General features: G+C 58.4%; 7 protein-coding genes across 9 annotated transcripts in view; 4 read left to right on the forward strand and 3 right to left on the reverse strand.

Moving 5' to 3' along the window:
- Positions 1 to 1,634: 1,634 nt before the first annotated feature.
- Positions 1,635 to 4,642, forward strand: PAOX (polyamine oxidase). Its single transcript, XM_065669758.1, has 7 exons — positions 1,635 to 1,791; positions 2,017 to 2,509; positions 2,589 to 2,788; positions 2,958 to 3,213; positions 3,405 to 3,517; positions 3,594 to 3,751; positions 4,484 to 4,642. The coding sequence occupies exons 1-7, from the start codon at positions 1,638 to 1,640 to the stop codon at positions 4,625 to 4,627; spliced, it is 1,518 nt and encodes a 505-aa protein (XP_065525830.1). The 5' UTR covers positions 1,635 to 1,637; the 3' UTR covers positions 4,628 to 4,642.
- MMP24OS (MMP24 opposite strand) lies at positions 4,637 to 5,069 on the reverse strand. The gene has a single exon (XM_065669760.1). It carries the CDS (start codon positions 4,998 to 5,000, stop codon positions 4,761 to 4,763), a length of 240 nt encoding a protein of 79 aa, XP_065525832.1. The 5' UTR covers positions 5,001 to 5,069; the 3' UTR covers positions 4,637 to 4,760.
- Positions 4,719 to 8,251, forward strand: MTG1 (mitochondrial ribosome associated GTPase 1). The gene is made up of 11 exons (XM_065669759.1): positions 4,719 to 5,243; positions 5,333 to 5,396; positions 5,844 to 5,949; positions 6,032 to 6,112; positions 6,374 to 6,430; positions 6,609 to 6,699; positions 6,788 to 6,849; positions 7,055 to 7,151; positions 7,344 to 7,425; positions 7,555 to 7,667; positions 7,768 to 8,251. The coding sequence occupies exons 1-11, from the start codon at positions 5,120 to 5,122 to the stop codon at positions 7,863 to 7,865; spliced, it is 975 nt and encodes a 324-aa protein (XP_065525831.1). The 5' UTR covers positions 4,719 to 5,119; the 3' UTR covers positions 7,866 to 8,251.
- Positions 5,620 to 9,246, reverse strand: SPRN (shadow of prion protein). Its single transcript, XM_065669761.1, has one exon. It carries the CDS (start codon positions 8,952 to 8,954, stop codon positions 8,559 to 8,561), a length of 396 nt encoding a protein of 131 aa, XP_065525833.1. The 5' UTR covers positions 8,955 to 9,246; the 3' UTR covers positions 5,620 to 8,558.
- Positions 9,247 to 9,481: 235 nt separating this feature from the next.
- ECHS1 (enoyl-CoA hydratase, short chain 1) lies at positions 9,482 to 11,539 on the forward strand. 2 transcript variants are annotated; one of them, XM_065669765.1, is made up of 8 exons: positions 9,482 to 9,628; positions 10,056 to 10,289; positions 10,368 to 10,495; positions 10,581 to 10,680; positions 10,787 to 10,891; positions 10,969 to 11,088; positions 11,168 to 11,235; positions 11,319 to 11,539. In XM_065669765.1, exons 1-8 carry the CDS (start codon positions 9,517 to 9,519, stop codon positions 11,382 to 11,384), a joined length of 933 nt encoding a protein of 310 aa, XP_065525837.1. In that variant the 5' UTR covers positions 9,482 to 9,516; the 3' UTR covers positions 11,385 to 11,539. The 2 variants fall into 2 exon arrangements, with proteins under 2 accessions (XP_065525837.1, XP_065525838.1); XM_065669766.1 differs by having other exon boundaries at positions 10,092 to 10,289.
- A 4,114-nt stretch (positions 11,540 to 15,653) lies between these two features.
- On the reverse strand, positions 15,654 to 21,204 carry ZNF511 (zinc finger protein 511). Its single transcript, XM_065669767.1, has 7 exons — positions 21,019 to 21,204; positions 20,809 to 20,882; positions 19,304 to 19,505; positions 19,029 to 19,153; positions 18,226 to 18,408; positions 16,798 to 16,882; positions 15,654 to 16,107 (listed from the first exon to the last, which is right to left on the reverse strand). Exons 1-6 carry the CDS (start codon positions 21,175 to 21,177, stop codon positions 16,813 to 16,815), a joined length of 813 nt encoding a protein of 270 aa, XP_065525839.1. The 5' UTR covers positions 21,178 to 21,204; the 3' UTR covers positions 15,654 to 16,107; positions 16,798 to 16,812.
- TUBGCP2 (tubulin gamma complex component 2) overlaps positions 21,158 to 21,884 on the forward strand; it is a 35,163-nt gene continuing 34,436 nt past the window's right edge. Inside the window, exon 1 of one of the 2 annotated variants that reach the window (XM_065669762.1) lies at positions 21,158 to 21,265. The gene's annotated coding sequence lies outside the window, so the exon portion shown is untranslated. The other variant, XM_065669764.1, reaches the window with a different exon arrangement.

Here is a 21,884-nt window from a genome sequence, read left to right on the forward strand (position 1 = left end):
CCCTCTCCCTCAACTGGGACATACCCTGCTGTCCCCTCCTTACTGCTGGCCTGACACAGTTGTGGTCCCCTTGTCTCATGATGGTGCTTCCCACACAGCCCTTGGTCATCAGTGTTTGTCCTCCTTGCTTGGGAGCTCCTCATGAACCAGTGATGCTGTGCAGGCAGGGCAACACCAGGGCCAACGGAGGCATCAGAGCAGGCAGGAGCCACCAGTCAGGCAGCTGGAAGGGTGATGCTGGAGCCACATCCTGGGCTGTGCAAGGGGGATGTGGGGACCCTGCTATGACCCCAGTGGATTGGAGATTAGAGCATCCGACCCACAAGGAGATGGGAAAGACCTGGGAATGTTGGCTCTGGCCATGGGGAGATAGGGGGTGTCTGAGTCCAGCCCCCAGTCACTGCACAGGAAAGTATGGATGGATGGATGGCCATGGTTCCCTTATGAAGCTGCCACCAGGCTGGTGTCCTGCTGCTGCGGTGTGCATTCCCTTCCATGTGGTCCAACCTCGCTACTTGCTGGAAAACCAGAGGTGGGGAAAATACTTCCTAAATAAAGAATCATCAGGATTGAGGGAACTCTGAAGATCATCCAGTCCAACACCCTGACAAGGTAGGGCCACCCAGAGCTGGTCACACAGGAATGTGTCGAGGTGGGTTTGGAATGTCTCCAGAAAGCGATATTCGCAACCTCCCTGGGCAGCCTGTTCCCGTGCTCTGCCACCATCAACCTTGTTCTTCCTTGTGTTGTGGTGGAGGTTGTGTTTTAGCTTATGGCCACTGCTCCTTGTCCTGTCGCTGGGCACCACTGACAAGAGCCTGGCACCATCCCCCTGGCATCCACCTCTGAGATACTGATCTGCATTGGTGTGACCCCCTCTCAGTCTGCTCTTCTCCAGACTAACCAGGCCCAGCTCCCGCAATCTCTCCTCACAAGTGATGCCCCAGAACCCTGATCATCTTTGTGGCCTCTTGTCTGTCTTGTACTGAGGAGCCTAGATCTGGACACAGTGCTCCAGGTGCAGCCTCACCAGAGTCAGCAGAGGGGGAGGATCCTGTCCCTAGACCTGTTGCCACACTCCTGCCTATGCCCCCCAAGATAATCTTGTCCCTCCCAGCTTAAAGGCACGCTGCTGACTACACCACTGATCACAATCTTCTGAGCTCTGCCCTTCACAGAATCCCAGACTATTTTGTGTTGGAAGGGACCTTAAAGCTCATCCAGTTTCAACCCCTGCCACGGGCAGGGACACCTTCCACTAGAGCAGGGTGCTCCAAGCCCCTGTGTCCAACCTGGCCTTGAACACTGCCAGGGATGGGGCAGCCACAGCTTCCCTAGGCAACCCATTCCAGTGCCTCAGCACCCTCACAGGGAAGAGCTTCTGCCTTATCTCCAACCTGAACTTCGCTGTTTCCCTGAACCCATCATCCCTTGTCCTATCGCTGCAGTCCCCTGCGAAGAGCCCCTCTGCAGCACCCACCCATACCGTTCTCAACCCCCCTCCCTGCGCTGCCCTCTACCCCGCACTCGCTGCGCTCACACATCAGATGTGATGGGAACAGGCGGGGCCTGGCGGAGGCGAGGCCAAGCAGGAAGGGACGGGACGGGGCGGGACAGGCCGGGGCGTTGCGGGAGCCATGGAGGGCCGCGGGGTGCGGCGGGTGGTGGTGGTGGGCGCGGGGCTGGCGGGGCTGGGCGCGATGCAGCGGCTCCGCGGGACCGGCTGCGGCTCCGTGCGGCTGCTGGAGGCGGCGTCCCGGGCCGGCGGCCGCGTCTGCACCCGCCCCTTCGGTACGGGGGAGGCCCGGGGGTAGCACGGGGAATGGGGGAGCTGCACCGCGGCCGCCGCTGTGGGGCTGGTTCCTGACACGGGGCTGGGGGTGTCTGGTCCTGTGGGTGCAGTGGGAGCGCACTGGAGCCAGTGACGGGTGGTACAGGGGGGCTGGGCAGGATCCGCTGACTCCAGCTAGTTCTGGGGGTCCTGCCCCGGGGTGATACCCTCCTCCTCCTCCGCAGCGTCAGGGCTGGCAGAGATGGGGGCACATTGGATCCACGGCCCCTCGCCAGGGAACCCCGTCTTCTGCCTCGCCACTCGCTACGGGCTGTTGGGCCCGGAGGCTGCCCGGGAGGAGAACCAGTTGGCAGAGGCATGGGGTCACCCGCCGCTGCCCTCCATCACTTACGGCAGCTCAGGGAAGGTGCTGAGCCCCCAGGCGGTGAGTGAAGCCCATGACCTCTTTGACACCCTCCTGGCCTCTGCCCGTGATTTTCGGGGTGCTGAGGAGCCACCAGCGTCCAGTGTGGGACAGTACATGCGGGCAGAGATCACCCACAGGGTCCCCACTTTGGGGGGGGGCAAGGAGGATGCCCGGCGGCTCCAGCTGGCTATCCTCGCCACATGCCTCAAGTTGGAGTGTTGCATCAGTGGCACCCACAGCATGGACCTGGTGGCCCTTGAGCCCTTTGGGGAGTACATTTCTCTGCCAGGCCTGGACTGCACTTTCCCGGGGTAAGCACAGGGCTTTGGAGAGGGAAATGGAAGAGCATCTGGGGGGGCACCCTATCCCCATCAGCACCTCCTCCTGCAGTGGCTACAGCAGCTTGCCCAAGCGCATGCTCTCAACTCTGCCAGAGGGCACGGTCCTGCTCAACAAGGCAGTGAGGACCATCCAGTGGCAAGGGTCCTTCCGTGAGGAAGGGGATAATGCTAGGGATTTCCCTGTCCGTGTGGAGTGTGAAGATGGAGACACCTTCCTCGCCGACCATGTCATTGTCACCGTCCCACTGGGTGAGGACGTCCACCTTTCCTTGCCCTGCCTGTCCCCTCCAACCAGTTGGCATGGTTGATGATGGGCAGGCTTCTGGTGGGAGAGGGGAGGATGGAAAGGGGCTCTGACCCCACTTCAGAGCCCAGCAAACAGAGCTCCTGGTTCTTCTGCCTAATCATCTGCCTGCAGGTTTCCTCAAGGAACGCCACCAGGACTTCTTCCAGCCTCCCCTGCCCGAGCAGAAAGCAGAGGCCATTCGCCGCCTGGGTTTTGGCACCAACAACAAGATCTTCCTGGAGTTCGAGCAGCCTTTCTGGGAGCCCCAGCAGCAGCTCATCGAAGTGGTGTGGGAGGATGAGTCTCCCCTCGAGAAGCCCAGCACTGACCTGGAGGCCAACTGGTTCAAGAAGCTCATTGGATTTGTGGTCCTCCAACCACCAGAGCAGTATGTGATGGGAGAACCAGCAACAGGGGTTAGGGCATCTCCTAGACAATGTGACAGAACATCTTAGTTCTGTCTTGAGCTTCAAGACCATCTCTGGGTCACTGGTGGCCTGTGATGCAGCGGTGCTCCCACGTTTCCTGGTGAGCAGCAGGAGGGTGGCAGCAGCTCTGAACCCCATCTTTCCTTCCCAGGCATGGGCACGTCCTCTGTGGATTCATTGCAGGGAAGGAGTCAGAGTACATGGAGACACTGAGTGACACAGAGGTCCTCAGCACCATGACACAGGTGCTCCGCACGCTTACAGGTAACCACTCCCTCCTCTGCCCTTGTCACCCCATCCCCCTGGATTTCTGGATCCCACTGAGAATCCACACCCACAGGGAACCCGCTCCTGCCCACTCCCAGGAGTGTGCTCCGCTCCCAGTGGCACAGCACTCCCTACACCCGAGGCTCCTACAGCTATGTGGCCGTTGGCAGCTCCGGGGATGACATTGACATCCTGGCTCAGCCCCTGCCCGAGGACCCAGAGGACCCCAGGGTAACTGCTTTAGGTTGGGGGATGGCAGTGGCTATGGAAGAAGCAGGATCTCCTGGCTTCGGGCCAGGGTACCCCAGGCCATGAGGAGCACAGGGACATGGCATTCCTCACTTACACTCCAGTTGGGAGTCACCAGTGTTCATGTCACCCACAAACCCCCCTTGGCTTTTCCCACTGAGCTCCACGGGTGTGGGGGGAACCCCACTTCCAAAAAATCTGGGGACACTTGGCTGCTTCCAAACGCTTTCTGGCATGAGGAGGTTGCAGTGATGTGGGGGTCAGTCTCTTTTCCCAAATTACAAGGGACAGGACAAGAGGAAACAGCCTCAAGCTGCATCAGGGGAGGTTTGGATGGAGCTGAGGAACAATTCCTTCCCCAGAGGGTGCTCAGGCATTGGAACAGGCTGCCCAGGGCAGGGCTGCAGTCACCGTCCCTGCAAGTGCTCACACACCGTGGAGACGAGGCCTCAGTGCTGTGGGTCAGTGGTGGCCTTGGCAGTGCTGGGGAATGGTTGGACTTGATCGTAAAGGTTTTTCCAACCTGATTGATTCAGTGATGCTCACAGTATGGGGACGGAAGCGAAGCTACCCTATGGCTGCAGAGTGGGTCGCACACATGCAGGGTGCCGGAGGGCAAGGGAGATGAGGCTTCGTTAGGATAACCCCCTTGTGCTGGGGGGTGGGGGTGGTTAGGGCGCAGCAAGCCCCCAGCACTCACTGCCCACCTTGCAGCCCCTGCAGCTCCTCTTCGCTGGCGAGGCCACGCACCGCACCTTCTACTCCACCACCCACGGGGCGCTGCTGTCCGGCTGGCGAGAGGCCGAGCGCCTCAACCATCTCCTTGAGACACCCCCCGGCTCTGAGGTGCAGAAATAAACCCTGTGCTTTGCCGCTCAGCCTCCTTTATTGAGAACCCGGCCGGGCAGACACACGCAGAGAGGCTTCTCCTTCTGCAGGGCATGGACGCGGCTCCTCGGCTCCGGTCCGGCGGCGACAAGGGTCCGCAGCCTTAGTACCAGTTGGTGCTGGCGATCAGGTAGCGGGTGTCGTCCAGCGGACACTGCGGCAGGGTTGGCTCCGCGCTGGGCTGAGGGGCTGGTGGCGGCGGCTGCGGCTGGGGCTGGGGGGTGGCTTGGGGACCGGGCCCCGCGGCCGGGGGTACCTCCCCCTCGCTGCGAGGCTCAGTACTGCCCGTGCCGCCGGGGCCCGCGCCCGGCACTGACCCGCCCGCAGGCCGCTGCTCCGCCATGGCGCCGAGCGGGGCCGGCCGTTAGCGGCTGAGGGGAAGCCCCGCCCACCGGCGCGCTGTCGGAGGCGGGGCGATGCGGCTCCTCCCCGCGCGCCGCGCCGGATGTGACGCAGACTGCCATGAGGGGGTGCAAGGCGCTGCTGCGGGCGGCCGCGGTGGGGTCTGCGCCCGGGCGGTTCCGGGAGCGCTTCGATTTCGGCGGCCGCGATGTGGCCTCCTGGTTCCCGGGGCACATGGCCAAAGGTGAGGGGTGCTGGGAGCGCGGCGGGCGGGTACCGCCGCCCCTTCGCTGTCGGAGCCGCCGCCGCCGCTCACCCGGAGCTGTGCTGCAGGCCTGCGGCAGATGCGGAGCTCGCTGCGGCGCGCCGACTGCCTCATCGAGGTGCACGACGCTCGCATATCCTCCAGCACGGCTCGTCCTCTCCCGCCCCCCCGTGTCTCCCGGCGCACTGGGACATGGCTCTCCGGGGCACTGTCCCCTGCATCGGTGGGGTCTTCACTGCCCCGTGTGCCCCAGCTGCCCCGTGTCCATCCAGTTCGCCTCTTCTCTCAGCCCCATACCCCTGTCCAGCAGCACAACGGCCCCACTCGAGCCCCATCAGCTTCCCCCCCACCAACAACTAGTCTACCCCTGTACCCGCTTCCATGGAATACCCTTCTCTAGTTGCACAACAGCCCCATCAGCTTTCCGCCCTGAGGAACTGGTCCACCCCAGTACATGCTTTTGTGCCGTACCCCTCTCCAGCTCTGCAACAGCCCCATCAGCTTCCCCACACACAGAGCTTGTCCACCCCAGTACCTGTGTCCATGCCAGTGCACAGTCACTGTCCTTAACAGTGCTCACATCCCACTGTCGGGCCGTAACCCCATTCTGAAGGAGGTGCTGGGCATCCGCCCGCACATCCTGGTGCTGAACAAGATGGACCTGGCCGATCCCAGCCGGCAGCCGGTGAGCACTGGGGCAGGGCTGGCTGGGGGTCCATGGGTCCATGCAGGCAGGTACCAGCAATGCTTCTTTCTGTCCCCTTCAGACAGTCTTGGAGCACCTGAAGCAACAGCAATGCTCACATGTTGTCTTCGCTGACTGCAAGCGTGACGTCAATGTCAAGAAGGTAACGAACCAGCAGCTCTATGCCCAGCCCTGCGTCTTGCTTCCAGCAGCTGAGGACCATGCACTGTTTTCCCAGCCCCATGGAGAGGCCTCAGTGCCCCACTGTGAGGAAGTGACACTGGCTGGTTCACAGCGTTCCATATGAGCCCTGTCCTCTGCTTGGCCCCCATTTTGTGCATCCTTCTGGCACGGTCGCCTCTGAGTGAGTGGCCAGTGTGGGTGCAGAGCCACAGTTACAGCCCGTCTCCATGTCTCTCTGCAGATTGTTCCCATGGTTGCCAACTTGGTGGACAACAGCCCTCGCTACCACAGGGCTGAGGTGAGACTGCCAGTGTGTGCGGGGAGTTACGGTGGCTGTTGGCAGTTTCTCCAGTTCAAGAGACAAGGCCAAAAGCACCAGCAAAGGCTGGGTTGTTCTGCTGTCATGGCTGCTTGTTACTCCTGGGGTGGGTGGCCAAGAGCCGGTTGCTCCCTGCCCACATCCACATCACTTCCAGAGCACCGAGTACAGCATCCTGGTGATTGGCGTGCCCAACGTGGGCAAGTCCTCACTCATCAACTCCCTGCGGAGGCTGCACCTCAAAAAAGGTATTTCTCCGTGGTGCCTGGCCTTGGGGAGGAATCTCTGACGAGACAGGATGTCACTTGCTTGTCTGACTCTTGTTTCTCCCCAAAGGGAAAGCCACTCCTGTCGGTGGTGACCCTGGTATCACTAAGGCAGTGCTGACCAGAATCCAGGTACTGTCCTGCTAGCTGGGTGGGTGCTGGCCTCTGCCTTTTCTTGCTTGAGGCATGCAGAGCTGATCTCAAAGGGTTGCTCAGGTCCCCTTTCCAGCAAGACCTTAACAAAACCAACTCAGCACCTTGCTTGTTAGCCACATGTGAGTCTGTGATGCTGCAGTTACCAAGCAGTGTCTTAACAGCCCTGTCTCCCCCATCCCAGGTCTGCGAGAAGCCCCTTATGTACCTAGTGGATACACCTGGCGTGCTGGCACCGAAGCTGGGCGATGTGGAGACGGGCATGAAGCTGGCACTGTGCGGTGAGATGGCCGCTGTGGCTTGGGGGGCTCCCCAGATGTGGCTGTGGGCCCTCACGTGAGGCTGGGCTGAGACTGCTGCTCGCAGAGCCAGCACATGCTACCTGCGTGCCCGCAGGTGGCATGTAGATGGCAGGAGGGGTGGCCAGGGTTTGGCTAGGGCTGCGGGAGCTGGGGCTTGACCCTCTTTTCCAGGAGCCATCCATGACCACCTCGTTGGGGAGGACATCATGGCTGACTACCTCCTGTATGCCCTAAACAAGCAGCAGCAGTTCAGGTGAGCCAGTGGGGAAGCTGGAGAGGGCCCTGGGCTGTGCCTGCTGCTCTTAGTCCCATGTGGGTGGTGTAGAAGCTGTCCCTTTGGAGCTTGAAGGGTAGAAGCAATGCACCCCACCTCCTTTGGCAGGTATGTACAGCGTTATGGACTGGCTGAGGCCTGCGATGACATTGGGCTTGTGCTGAGGCACGTGGCCCTTGCCCAGGGCAGGATGCAGAAGGTGAAGGTATTGACAGGCACAGGTGAGTGCCTAGGGGTGATCTCTGCCTCCTGGGTTGCAGGGGATCCTAGGGTGGCTCCAGGCTCCACTGATGCCTCCTTCTGCATCCCCCCCATCTCTAGGGAATGTCAACATGATGATGCTCAACTACCCTGCTGCTGCCTATGAGTTCCTGCGGGATTTCCGGGCTGGACGCCTGGGCAGGGTGACGCTTGACTGAGACCTGTCCCATGGGGGAGAGAGGCACCACCTGCAGCTGCATGGGCTGGAGCAATCTCAGCATGAAGCTTTGGTGTGAGATTAAAGCGGCTCTGCCACGGCAGTCCCCAGTTTCAGATCTTGGGCTGCTGCGGGGGACCAGAGGGACAGAATCCTTGTGGTGGGGATGAGCTGCCCCCAGGTCTCCCTGTGCTGGACAGTGGTTGCTGTGGGGAAAGGAGGCCTGGTGCTGCTTCCAGCCAGGACAAAACCTCTGAGGAGCCATTTCCTCGCTGTGGTCTTGGTCGTCTCTGGGGCTTGAATTCCAAAATAAAACCTGCATGGGCAGAGGGCTGGGGCCACCTCAGGGTGCCTGTCCTGAGCCCTTCAGCCTGCATCCAGTTGTAACTGCTTTCTGCTCAGCCTTATTGCTGCTTCCTCATCCTTCAAACACTGAGACCCACATCTGCAGAGGCAGGAGCAGCACTAATGGGGTTTCCCAAGCCGATGGGGTTTGGCATGGGCTGGAGGGCAAGAAAGTGTGGGGGAGCTTCCATGGGGTCCTGCCCCGCTGGTCATGGATAACGGATGAGGCCGGGCGCAGCCCTGGAAGCTGCTGGTATCCCGGGGGGTGGGCTCAGCCCCGGGGTGGGGCGGCTGGTCCTCTCGGCATCGGTAGCTGCACCAGGCGCGGGCCATGTTCCTCCCGAAGCCGTCAGCGGCGGAGGACGGCAGCCAAGGGGCAGAGCCAGGACACTGCCCAGCACGGCGGCGCCCGTCCCGCTGCGGTGGAGGTCCAGGCGCTGGCGGTCCAGTTGCCATCGCGGTACTCGGCGCCTTCACCCACCTCCAGCTCCCCGGCCAGCCGTGCCCGGCGCAGGGCGGCCCCCGCTGCCACCCCGGCCGCCGCTCCCGCCGCCGCCGCCCCGGCTACGCGTAGGGATGAGCCGTACCGGGGCACAGCCGCCTTCACCCGGCTGCGGGCGGCCCCCCGCGCCCCGCCACGGGCGGCCCCCCGGGCACCGCCGCGCCCGCCCTTACCGGCCACCGTGTCGCAGAAGGCGGCGGCCAGCAGCATCAGCGCCCAGCACGCCGCCGTGCTCCGCCACATCCCGCAGCTTGGCTCGCCTGGGCGCACGGGAGAGCGCCGGCCGCGCAGACCCGGCCTCACGCGGGAGCCCCGCACGCAGCAGGCCCCCCCTCCCTTCCCGGTGCGGGAGACGCGTTCTCCCGCGCATGCTTGCAGGCACGCACACGCATCTCCTCGCAGCGGCAGAGCCGCCGCGCACGGCCGCGGCGCGCACTCACACACGCACGCCCCCCGCTCCACCGGCACCGCGTGTGCTGCCCCCGCTGCGGGGCTCACCGTGCCCGGCGCGGCTGCTCGCTCCCGCTCCCGCACCCGCCCCCCTCTCTCGCTCCATGCACGGGGGCCCCGTGTTTCCGCGGAAGGTGTCGGGGAGCGGCGCCCCTAACCCCACGCCGCACGGCCCCACTGCTGCCCCGCACCGAGGGGTGCGCAGCTCCGCGGAGCCTGCTCACGACACCGGGGGAGCCCCTCCCGGTAAACGCGCCTAAGGGCCATTGCCGACGAGGATGGGGCGGGGCGGGGCGGGGCCCCCTCAGCCAATGGGAGCAGGGGCTGGGCGGGGCGAGCTGCTCCGCTCTCCGCCATGGCTGCGTCCGTACGCGCGCTCCTTCGTCCCGCCGCCGCCGCCGCGCGCCGCCGCGCGTTCCTCCCTCCGCCGTCCCGCCCCTTCCTCGGGGCTCGGGGCTGCAGCGCCGGTGAGCGGGGATGGGGGGGGGGACACACCGGAGCGGAGGTCACGGGGAGGGGCCTCAACACCGGTCACGGCCCCGAGTCCTTGCACCATGTACGGGGCTGTGGCGCTGCGTGACAGCGTCCGTGCACCGTGCGTGGCCCCATCCCGTGCGTGTACCGGCACCGTGTGTAAGCCATGCGCTGGGTCCATCCCAGCACCGTGCATGGGCCACGCACCGGAAGGTGGTCACCGGGGTGCCCCGGCTCGGGTCCGGAGTGAGTGCACCAGGAACCCCCCAGGAGCCCCGTTCAGCCGTCCCAGGGGTGACATCCCAACGGGCTGCCGGTGACCGCTGCCATGTGCCCACCATCTGAAGGTCACCTTAAAGCAGCACGGAGCCGTGGCTCACCGGAGGGCAGGCCTGGGGGCGCGATCTCTCCCTGTTGTAGGCTGCCGGTACCTAACGGGGCGGTGCTGGCGGGCAGGAGCTGCGTTCCAGTACCTGGCGGTGCGGAAGACGGGGGCACGGCAGAGCGTGGGCCTGATCCAGCTGAACCGGCCACAGGCGCTCAATGCCCTGTGCGAGGGGCTGATGGAGGAGCTGGGGCACGCACTGCAGACCCTGCAGCACGACCCGCAAGTGGGGGCCATCGTCATCACTGGCAGCGAAAAAGCCTTCGCAGGTAGGGCAGGATGCGTCCCCCACCCCAGGCTTTGGAGGGGAGGTGGGAAGAGGTATCCCACCTCATTTCCCTTTGCAGCTGGCGCAGACATCAAGGAGATGCAGAATAAAACCTTCCAGGAGTGCTACAGCAGCAGCTTTCTTGTCGGCTGGGACAAAGTTTCTACCATCCGCAAGCCCATCATCGCTGCTGTCAATGGCTACGCCGTGAGTGTCCCCCCCCCCAACTTCCTTATGCCTGAATTCTCAGCCCTTTACCCCTCTTAGCCCCCCTCTTTCTCCCCTGTCCTAGCTGGGTGGGGGGTGCGAGCTGGCCATGATGTGCGACATCATCTATGCTGGGGAGAAAGCACAGTTTGGACAACCAGAAATCCTTCTGGGAACCATCCCAGGTGAGCACGAGGGTCCTGCCAAGGGGGTCCAACCTCACTGGAGCAGGGACAGCAGGAACACTCAGGTATCCTTCTCTGGGCTTTTCCCTTCCCCACATGGCTCCAGGTGCTGGAGGGACACAGAGGTTGACCAGAGCAGTTGGGAAGTCACTGGCAATGGAGATGGTGCTCACTGGGGACCGGATTTCTGCCCAAGAGGCAAAGGAGGCAGGTAGGACCACATGCCGGTCCCAGCACTGGGTGGGGACAGCAGGGAGCTGTCCCACCACCTCCCGCTGTCCATCCTAGGTCTGGTCAGCAAGATCTTCCCCGTGGAGAAGCTCGTGGATGCGGCTGTTGCCTGTGCTGAGAAGATCGCCAGCAACTCCAAGCTGGTGGCTGCCATGGCAAAGGAGTCGGTCAACAGTGGTAGGCGATGGGGGCCAGTGGAAATGCCGTGGGGCTGCTGCAGGCCACGGGGTCTCCCCAACTGCTCTTTTGCTTTCAGCCTTTGAGACAACGCTGGCGGAGGGGATGAGGACGGAGAAGCGGCTTTTTTACGCCACCTTTGGCACTGTGAGTAGGGGTTTGTCCTCAGTGTGGTGGGGACAGCAGTGTGGGCACAGCCTCCCCTGAGCCCATCCCTCTGCTCCTCACAGGCTGACCGCAAGGAGGGGATGTCAGCGTTTGTGGAGAAGCGCAAAGCAAACTTCACCGACAGCTGAGCCCGGCGGTGCCAGTCGCCTGCGGCACATCAGTCGAGTGCATCAGCCCGCGGAGGGGTCTGAGCCCCGGTGGCAAGTAACAAGTGCCTCAAGTGAGACAACCGGCAGTGGGGAGCAATTTGACATCGCTATTAAAGGGGTTTCCTGGCACTGCAGGAAGATGGGAGATTCTTGCCGTGGGGTCTCCGCTGAGCTGGGATATGTTTGAGTTCACTGAGACCCTATCATCGTGCTGCTCCCCAGTGCTGGGCAGGAGCGCCGCATGGAGAATAGGTCCATGTGTGCCCTGGGCAGGGGACAGCCCATGGTGCTGCCTTGGGTGCAATGCTGATGTGCTGAGTTTGCCCGGCCTCAGCCTCGACTGAGTTCACTGAGGCCACGGTGATGGTCAGTCACCCACCCTGAGGCATTGTCCCCGCCTCCCTCGGGGTCTCTTTTAGTGAGCCCAAGGATGGCATCTCCCACATCTGGGGGCCTTACACTTGGCAATAGGGTTCTGGCAGCAATGAAGAGCACACCAGGACATGGAGGGGGAATTACTGAATCCCAGAGTGGTTTGTGTTGGAAAGGACCTTAAAGCTCATCCAGTCCCAACCCCTGCCACGGGCAGGGACACCTTCCACTAGAGCAGGGTGCTCCAAGCCCCTGTGTCCAACCTGGCCTTGAACACTGCCAGGGATGGGGCAGCCACAGCTTCTCTGGGCACCCTGTGCCAGCGCCTCAGCACCCTCACAGGGAAGAACTTCTTCCTTATCTCCAACCTGAACTGCCCCTGTTTCAGTCTGAACCCATCACCCCTTGTCCTATCGCTGCACTCCCTGATGAAGAGTCCCTCTCCAGCATCCTCGTAGCCCCCTTCAGATCCTGGAAGCTGCTCTGAGGTTTCTGCACAGCTTCTTCATGCTGAAAACAATCCCAGTTTTCTCAGCCTGGCTTCATATGGGAGGTGCTCTAATTGGGTTTATTGGGGGGCTCAAGGGTGGGTTGGGAGGGATGAGGACCAGGGATGCTCCCACCCCTCATTGTGCATCGGGGGCCTGTCTCCACTGCTCAGCGGTGGTGGAGGTGGTCATGGTCCTCCTCGGGGCCATTCTGCACCTGCAGGGACAGCATCAGTGGTGGCCCATAGGCATCGGCCTCTGCAGCATCATCCTGGGAGTGATGGAGATGGTCACGGTCCTGCTCTGGTTCTGCCTGGGCTTGGCGGGCAACCCAGTGAGCCCAGGTGCTGCCGGAGACAACCTTTGAGCCTGGTTCCACGTCTCTGGAGCTCTCAGCCTCCTCTGGTGGCTCCACAGCCCGAACTCCCAGGATGCTGGAAGAGGGGAGCAAATTCAGCTAGGGAAGGTCCCAGTGCGTCAGTGTTACTAAACATCCCCATGTCCCAGGGGCATCCCACCCCATCAGGGTGCAGGGACCATGGTGAGAGAAACCCCCCATCCCCAGGAGGCTGCAGTTAGGATCTTGGGGAGCAAACAGGCTTGTTCAGCTGCTGGGCTATTGCTTTGCTTTTGTTCCCAAGCCAGACGTGGGTGCCTCTTACATTTCCTTGGCCACATCCTCCTCCGTAGCCAGGTCCTTCATTCTGGGGTTGCCCAGAGCCTGTGGGGAGAAAAGAGGTGCTGGGGGGTGACACAGATAACAGGGGACTCCCTCTGCCTTCTTATGCCCAGGGCAGAGGGATGGCAGGCAGAGGATGGATGGGGGGATGGGGCTCACCTGGGTGCTGCTGGGGGCAGGCAGGAGAAGGGCAGCGCCCAGCAGGACGGTGATGCTACAGAGCCACAGAGTCCTTGCTCTGCAGAGAGATGGAGGAACCCTGTTGGAAGCAGCTGTGTTGGCTGGGACCTTCCTGCACTCACAGCTTCTGCTGTGCTCACCTATGCCCAGTGTCTGCCTGTATCCTGCACGACAGCTCCTGTGCACCCGCCTGTGCCGTGTCTGCCTGTATCCTGCACCCACAGCTCCTGTGCACCTGCCTGTGCCCAGTGTCTGCCTGTATCCTGCACCCTCAGCTCCTGTGCACCCGCCTGTGCCGTGTCTGCCTGTATCCTGCACCCTCAGCTCCTGTGCACCTGCCTGTGCCCATTGTCTGCCTGTATCCTGCACCCTCAGCTCCTGTGCACCTGCCTGTGCCCAGTGTCTGCCTGTATCCTGCTGCCCTGAGCCATCTCGCAGGGACTCACCGCTCCATGGCTGCTCCTGTGCTCCTTGGCCCTTGGTCGCTCTTTGACCGCAGTTTTACTGCTGTGGCCGCTCCCAGGGTGGGGCCAGTTCGTGATGCTGGTGCTACTGGGGGCAAGGGGAGCACTGGGATAACCTGCCCTCATGCACCCAGGCACAGCAACCCTTCTGCCATGGGGCTTAGGCATCCAGACTGGCAGATCTCCTAGTGCTGACTGACCAGGTCATTTGCTAAACATGTATCCTAATGTTTGGAAGTCCCACCAACCATTGCTCGCAGTGTAGTTCTGCAAATACATTGTACCATTTGATTTTCCCTGAGGCTGGTGCATGATATAGGATAGTATTCCTGGCGGTGGAAGGTCCTTTCCCACCCAAAGCCACCTGAGGGTTTGTCAGGTCCAAACTGCTAAGTCCAAACCTAAATCGAAGCCATTAAGTAACATAAAGATCTTTGGTGTGGAGCTGGGAGTGCCCAACAAGCATTATATGGCACGTCCACAGCCGACCTCCGAGCTTTGGTTCGATCACTGAGTAAGGCTTAATTCAGCAGGGGGAGATCAACCAAGAGGAAATAAATCAATGAAGTACAAACCCGTGCCCTCAGCCCCAGAACAGGAGGGATTTATTTGACTCTGCAAATATCCATCACCATGAGATGGCTACAGCCCAAGCCTGGAGCTGAACCTGCAGCCCCATTGCTGTTCAGTCTCAAGAGGGCAAAGTTCTGATGAGCTGGAAAAGCTTGTGCTTGTCAGGTTGGATGGCCTCTCACACCTGGTGTAGTAGAAGGTGACTCTACCCCTTGCAGGGGGATAGGACTGGATGGTTTTGTAAGGTCCCTTCCCACCCAAAGCACCCTATGAGCTAAGGCTGCCTGGAGTCCATCTTCCTCCCTCCTGACACCTGTTGCTTGCAAGAGCCTGGCTGTGCTCTGAGAAGCCTTGTTCCTGGAGGGCAGCCAGGCTCTGGGAATGTCAGCTCTGAGGAGACTTCCAGCTGGTCCCTGCTTGCAGAGTGCATTTAGTCATGGGTCATTTATGGAGAAGTCAGATACATGGCTGTTTGCTTTGCTGTCAAATATGGGGATGCGCATGCCCATGCTCTGGAAGAAGCTGGTGACCCAGAAGAGTTACTGAGTCAGGAGCCCTGAGGCTGTAATTACAGTATTAATCTTTCACTTAACCTCTGGGCCTGGAGTCTAGGAAAAGGGAAGAAAGGAATTTCCAGGTGGAAACTCAGGACCTAAACACATAAGAGGAACTGGACTGGGCTGCTTCTGCATAATCTTCGTACCACCACAGGCCAAAGCATGCAGGCATTTCCTGTGACGTGATGCCTGCCTCCAATCTCCAGTTATTCCAGTGTGGGGAAAGAAGCCTCATTAAGGGCTTGCAGTGCTGGAAAGTGATTTCTGGTCATTGCTGCTCACTGCTGATAAGACGTCCCTGTGCAGACATGTGGCAGCAGCATCAGGGTGGTGGCCACAAAGGTGGTGACAGAAACTGGTCTCCCCTGTCCTGCACCATGGACTGTCTCTGGGGGACCAGCAGCAGGAGGAGGTGAGGCTGGACCTCCTGGATGGAGGGTTTGCCTGCCAAAGACAGCTCTCTCTGGAGACCAAGAGGAAGAAGGATTAGGGCCAGACAAGCCAGCTGAGTTTTAAACACAGCAAAGCATTCTAAAACTGACAGGGAGATCTCTGCAAGCATCATTCCCTGCTCCTATTTGCAAGGATTTTGCAAAGCCCCTTTTATCCTTTGTTCCACCCGGAGAGGGGGGAGGGAAAAGAGCAATCACAGATCCTAAGCTTCCTGGATAAATATCATTCCTGCAACCTCCTGTTGGGTTTTTTTCCCCTCCTTTATGGTCCATTTTAAAAGTGACACAGGACCAGAGACCTGGCTCTGTGTTTCCAATCAAACTTTTCCTCTGGCAGGATGAGATTAAAAAGGAAGGGAAAGACAAGAGGGAAAATACCCCCACAATCAGGTTGAGATGGAGGTTATCTGGAGCAAAGGAAGGTTCATTCTTCACATCTGACTCTGCCTGGCCGTCAAGACAGCATTTAAATTCTCTAGAAAGTTATTTTGTAAAAACTCCTTTTATTTATTCAGCTCATTGGAAGCCCCTTCCCATTTCAACTCCCTGTGGAAATGAGCTGCAGGGCACCAGAATGCTTCTCCCGGCCTAGGCACACCTTTCATATGGGTTCCAGAGCAAGTGTTAGGGACCAAAGCAGCCTTCAGTGATGTGCAGGTCAGAATTAAGGACCAATGTGCTTTTTTCCCCCCATCTTCTTTTTGTCAGTGGTTCCAGCTCCTGTACAGTCATCAGGTTTTGTCTTGGAATTCCCTGAATCCATTTCTTCCCCCGAAAGGAAAGAATCAAGAAGATAACCCTGTGTAGGCTCAGCTGCAGCAACCCTTTTCCTCTCACCTCCACACCACTGCGGGTCCACCAGCACTGTCTGCTGCAGTCTGACACTCGCTCTGTGAGCTCAACCTGCCCCGTGTCTCAAGGGCTGTGCTTGCTGGAGCTTTAAAAGGGAAAAGAGAAGAAAATGAATGAACAAAATTAAAACGATGAATTGTTGTAATCTCCTTTGCTCTTCCTCTGGGTTTTATTTTGCTACCCCCCTGTGCAAGCACGGCTGGCAGGGAAGTGTGACAACCTGCCCCAAGGCCATGGGAGGGAGCTGGGGGGATGTCCTGCAGGAAGAGGGAAACTGTGTGTTTTGCTCCGTGTTATCCCTGCTGTATTTCTGATAGTGATTCCTTGCACAGCCTATGGGATCCCTGCAGCTGCCTGGAGTTTCAGACCAGCATTTGCATTTCTGCAAGCTCAGGCAAGATGTGCCCATTTATCTACAGAGCTACTGCTGCCCAGAGCAGTCCTGGCACTGATGAGAGACAAAACCTCACAACACAGAGGCAGAAGAATTTATCTGTAGTTCGATTTCAGAGGGGATCAGAAAAGAGAGTACTGTGCCTCAGGAAGGGTCAGCTCTGAAATGCTGCCAAAGGGAGCTGGTATGGAGACAAAAAGGGAATGTAGCAAAGCTCCTCTCAATGTGTATCCCACACTGCTGCTGCACAACCCTTGTTTTCACCCTTCTGCCTTCCCACTAGGGAGTGGGACCCTTGCACACACTGCAAATGTCTCCACTTGGTCATGGTGCCAGTGTCTGTAGGCAGCAGTGGCCAGCGCCTGCTTGTCTTGTACAAACCTGCTGCATTGACCTTCAGACTTTTTTCCTTGGTCCTTTAAATCCTCGGGTAGCACCTTGTCCAAAGCAAATTGTGGATGGGATCCTGGAAAGGGAGGCATGCTGTAATACACATCAACACCCCATCTCTCACAGCATCACTAGGATGCTTTATGCCTTTTGTAGCAGTTCAAGCTGTCGGGAGTGGGAAGAGGAAGGTACTGGAGGAGCAGGACACCTAAGCATAATTCAAAGTGTTATTCAAATGCCAAAGTATAATGCAAAAAATGGATGAAATACTGGTCTGCTTTCCTGTTTATTTCTTACATTTATGTTCTCCCCTCTCTTAACAACAGGGTGTAAGGTGTTAAAAATGCAGTATGCCACTGGGCAGCATCAGTGGGGTTTTGTGGAAGCACATGACTGAAAAGCAGGAGAGAAGAAACAGCAGTAAAAGCATGGCCTTTCAACAGCCAACTCTCCTTTTGACCCACAGCATCACATCAAATTCAAGGGATGGTTTCTTTAGGGTTTATAAGCTGTTATGCTGGACAAGACAGTGAAGCTTAAAATGTCACTGTGGCAGCTGCTTAGTAAAGGAGTTTGTCAGGCAAACTATGACATAGAAAAGACTCCACTCCCTGTAGTGTGTGGTGAGCACTTTCAGACTCCATGACTCAGCAGAAAGCTCTGAAGCAGTAAAGCTCACCTCATTTTACACAAGCAGAGCTGACAAAAGGAAATGCAAGAGGGAGCGAGCCACTGACAGAAGCAGGTTTCCCTGCATGGCACTCCAGCAGTCATGTTCTAGCAGGGGTGGAACTGGATAATCTTAAGGTCCTTTCCAACCCATACCGTTCTATGATTCTATGATTTCAGAAGTCAAGCCAGCATTAAGAAATTCAGTTTCAACCTTTTGCTAAGATTTAATGTTTAAAACAAAACCAAAACCAAAAAGCAAACCACCAAACCCGTCAATCTGGTCTGGCTTTGCAAAACCTAAGACTCAGAGTAGGATGTTCACCTGCTCTTTGAGTGCCTTGTCCTGCATCTGCATGGGAGCACAGACAGCTACAGTGAAATGCACCAGTTCAGCCCCGAGTCAGCCAGGATGGAAAAGTGTTAGAAATCACAACAAGACTCGTTGGAGTATTTTAGGACAGAATTCTTGCCTTCATACCCACAGCATTCTGCTCTAGCCTGGGAAGAGATCATGGTTGGCAGACTAACAGGACCTTACTGACACAGCTTTCACAGGGTACTCACACTTCCTTACAGTTTCCTCTTTGAAAAACGGCTTTCAAAGCATACATGGAAATCTTATCTCTTTTTATCTTCAGCACAGAAATACCCTGACCTGTGCTGTGCTAAGCACTGCAAAATGCAATTAAGATGACTATGGTCTCAGTCCCAGAGTTTATTTTGCCTGTGGAGGCCAACAGTACAGACCTGGATTTATAGAGGCGTTTCTCTGGCACCAAGGAGAAAGGGCTGGCTGGAGTATCAGGGATCTCCATGCTCTCACTGGGCGCTACTTCCATGGGATCCACTTGGAATTGCTCTGTCTCCACAATCATATCCATTGGCACACTGGCATCCTGCTTTGTGGGATTGCTCATGTGCTTGGGGCCACTGCAAAGAGAAAATATAGAAAATAGAAAAAAAGAGAAAAAAAGAGAAAAAGAAAAAAAAAAAGAAAAAAAGAGAAAAAAAGAGAAAATATAGAAAATTCCTCACTAGTTGTCACTTATTTCTTTAGGGCTTACAGGGTATTTAATGGTGAAACAGGTCAAGTCCAATCTGGGTTCACAAACCACCCAGAACAGCCAAAAGGCTGTTAGGAAACTGTGTAATAGGTTTGTGTGAGTTTCTAGTAAGTATTCAGGGTGGCTGCGTTATAGCACACAGCTTTGTGTCCAGGTTCTTTTCCTCGGTCCATAAAGTGTAACTCATTCAATAGGCTTGATTCCCTAAAATAAACGTGCACAAAGTGAGACAGAGATGCTGGGATTTGCATTTACACTTAAGAGATGGCACAAAGGGAGCAGAGCCTGGAGCCACCCATGGAGGGAAAGAAGACACTTTCCAACATTAACATGAAGTAAAACATTGCCACATGCAAGTTTACCTCTTTCATTTCTGAGCCTCTGAGAACATAAACTTGCTTACTCTGCAAAGGGGGTGCCACAGCAGAGCGGCACATCACCTCTAACAGGTGAAAACTAGTTATGCTACTGCAGTTCTGCAGTTACCTTTTCACTTTCTTCGGTCTATCAAACCGAAAGTCAGCAGGATAAAGGTGAACAGTGACCAAGTGATCCTTTCTGTCCTTGCTGGTCTTGAACTTCTCTGTACAGCCTTCTACCAAGCACTTGTACTGAAAGGCAGGGGAGAAGTAAAAATAAGTGGAAAAGGTCAGAGGTGTCAGCTGGGAACAAGGGTATCCTTCCCAAATGGTCATTCTTTAAGGGGGCCAGCCCCCAGTGTGCACACCAACCCAGGCGAAGGGCTGTGCACAGCGACTCACCATGTTCTGCTTTTCAGCCATTATCTGGAAGAGTGAGTCGTGCCACTCCAAGATGTGGATATCCAGGAGATTCCAAGACGGAAAGGAGCGCTTGCAGAAGGAGCAGACGTTCCTGTGCAGCGTGTTGTAGTGGTGCTCATAGCCTTCCAGTGTGTCAAAGACCTGGCAGCAGCCAGGGATGTGGCAACTGAATTCAGACACTCTGCAGGGAAATTACAGCATTTGAGACTTAAATTAGAGCCTTAATTTAAGCTGCATATATCCCTCCAGTGACCATATTTACTTGCGGCATCTTTTGTGAATACTACTTAAATAAAACACAAGGTGTAATGGAATGAAGATTATAATGGTGCTGGCGGTTGGAAACTCTTTTATTTGCTGTTATGGCTTAAGCATCACATATAATATCATCCTCTAAAGCGGTGCTTCGATTAAGAATAAACCACAAGCAGCAATGTGAGAAACAAGCTGTTGGACCTGAAAGTGGATTAGAACTTTGTGCCAAGGCTGTAGGATAACCTCACACAAACCTCAACTGCCTCAATTTTATACACAAGAGCAGGTTTTACAGCAAGAAGACTATCCCCCAGGCTCAGCCTTCCTGACTGGAGCTGTGTGTACCACATGGCCCTCCCACTGTTTTTCACTTGGTCAATAATAACCTGCCACTTGAATCCTCTTGTTTAGCTAGGATCCCAATTTTCAGACATATTATAGATGCCATTCTGGTTATGGGAACTCTCAGTGAAATGCCATGGCATCCAACGAACATGGTATCTAGACATCCAACAGAGGCAGTATCTAGACAGACAGCTGATTGCAGCACAAAATCCCAGATGGGTTTGGGCTGGAAAGGACCTTAAAGCTCATCCAGTTCCAATCCCCTGCCATGGGCAGGGACACCTCACATTAGACCATGTCACCCAAGGCTCTGACCAACTTGAACACTACCAGCGATGGGGCAGCCACAGCTTCTCTGGGCACCCTGTGCCAGCGCCTCAGCACCCTCACAGGGAAGAGCTTCTGCCTAAGAGCTCATCTCAGTCTCCCCTGTTCTGGCAGGTTAAAGCCATTCCCCTTGGCCTGTCCCTACAGGCCCTTGTCCAAAGCCCCTCTCCAGGTTTCCTTTAGCCCCTTTAGGTACTGGAGCTGCTCTGACGTCTCTGCTTCTCCAGGATAAACAGCCCCAAAAAGGTCAAAGGAAGCTGTGGCTGCCCCACCCCTGGCAGTGCTCAAGGCCATGTTGGACAGCGCTTGGAGCACCCTGCTCTAGTGGAAGGTGTCCCTGCCCCTGGCAGGGGTTTGGATCTGGATTATCTTTAAGGCCCCCTCCAAACCAAACCAGTCTGGGATCCACGACTGTGTCCCCAAAGACCCAGTGTTTGCACTGCTACCCATACGAGCCTGGCACCGGCACAACGCGAGCGGCTGGGGTCCAAACCCAACATGCTGCTCCCCCACGGGAGGCACAGACCAAGCGGCACGGCTGCCGCCATCCCACTTACTTGGGTTTCTCCGACACCTCCCCGAGGCTGGTGAGGACCCCCTGGAGGTAGAGGTGCCTGTGAACGTCCCCATCCTGGGAGAGGAAAGGAGAGAGGCAATGGGCAGGCCCGCGGAGCCAGCCCTTCTTCACAGAGACGAGCCCCTCTGCGCAAGCGCGGCCGCTGCCTTCCGCACCGACCGGGCCGGGGCCGCGGACGGCAGCCGCTCACCTCGAAGAGCGGGTGGTGGGGGCCGAGCCGGAGCCGGCGGGGAGCGAACGTGAAGGGCGGCACGGGCGGGGCGGGAGCGGGGGACGGCAGCGGCGCGGCGGGGGACGGCGGCGGCGCCTTCCGCAGGCGGCGGCGCAGCCCGGGCGGCAGCGGCAGCATCGGAGCCTCGGGCCGGGCGGAAGAGGCGCTGGGCGCAGGCGCGGAGCGCGCTTCCGGCCGGCTGTGGCGGGCGCTTCCCGGCGGGCAGGTAGGGCCGGTCCCGGGGTCCAGGTCCTGCTCACGGTGCCGGTGCCGGTTTCGGGCCCGCCTGGAGCCGCCGCGGGGCCGGGGAAGCTGTGCCCCCGCCCCAGGTAAACTGGTGCGGGGTGGGCAGGAAGCAGCGGCTCCCACCGCGGCCCCCGGCTGGGCTCCGGCCTGGCTGTGCCGCCGGCAGGGCTGATGTCTCGGCTACAGCAAGTCACTGGGAGCTGTGTCCGAGCATCTCCTCCGGGATGGGGAGCCCGCGCCGCTCCCGGCCCCGGCCCCGGCCCCGGCCCCGGCCCCGGCCCCGGCCCAGGGACGTGCCGCTCGCACGGACGTGGGCTGTTTCCTTGCGGCCGGGCAGGGTTTCCTGTGCCTCTGGGGCTCCCGCTGTGCCGGCCCGAGCAGAGTGCGGTGTCGGCCTCTCCGGGAACCCTTAGGACAAGACGAGGTACCGCTGGGGCCCGCTGAGTAAGGCCTGCGCCCCCGGCCTCGCCTCCGTTGTTACAGTTTTGAGCCCCGGTGCATTCAGCAACCCGAGGGGGAACTGGAGGTTGTTACCGGTGCCGATGCTCGCTGCTGGGGCTGGTGACGTTTGGTGTGCGCTTTGACAGCCGGGGGACAGG

Source organism: Lathamus discolor, chromosome 3, assembly GCF_037157495.1.
Source record: "Lathamus discolor isolate bLatDis1 chromosome 3, bLatDis1.hap1, whole genome shotgun sequence".
Lineage (NCBI taxonomy): Eukaryota > Metazoa > Chordata > Aves > Psittaciformes > Psittacidae > Lathamus > Lathamus discolor.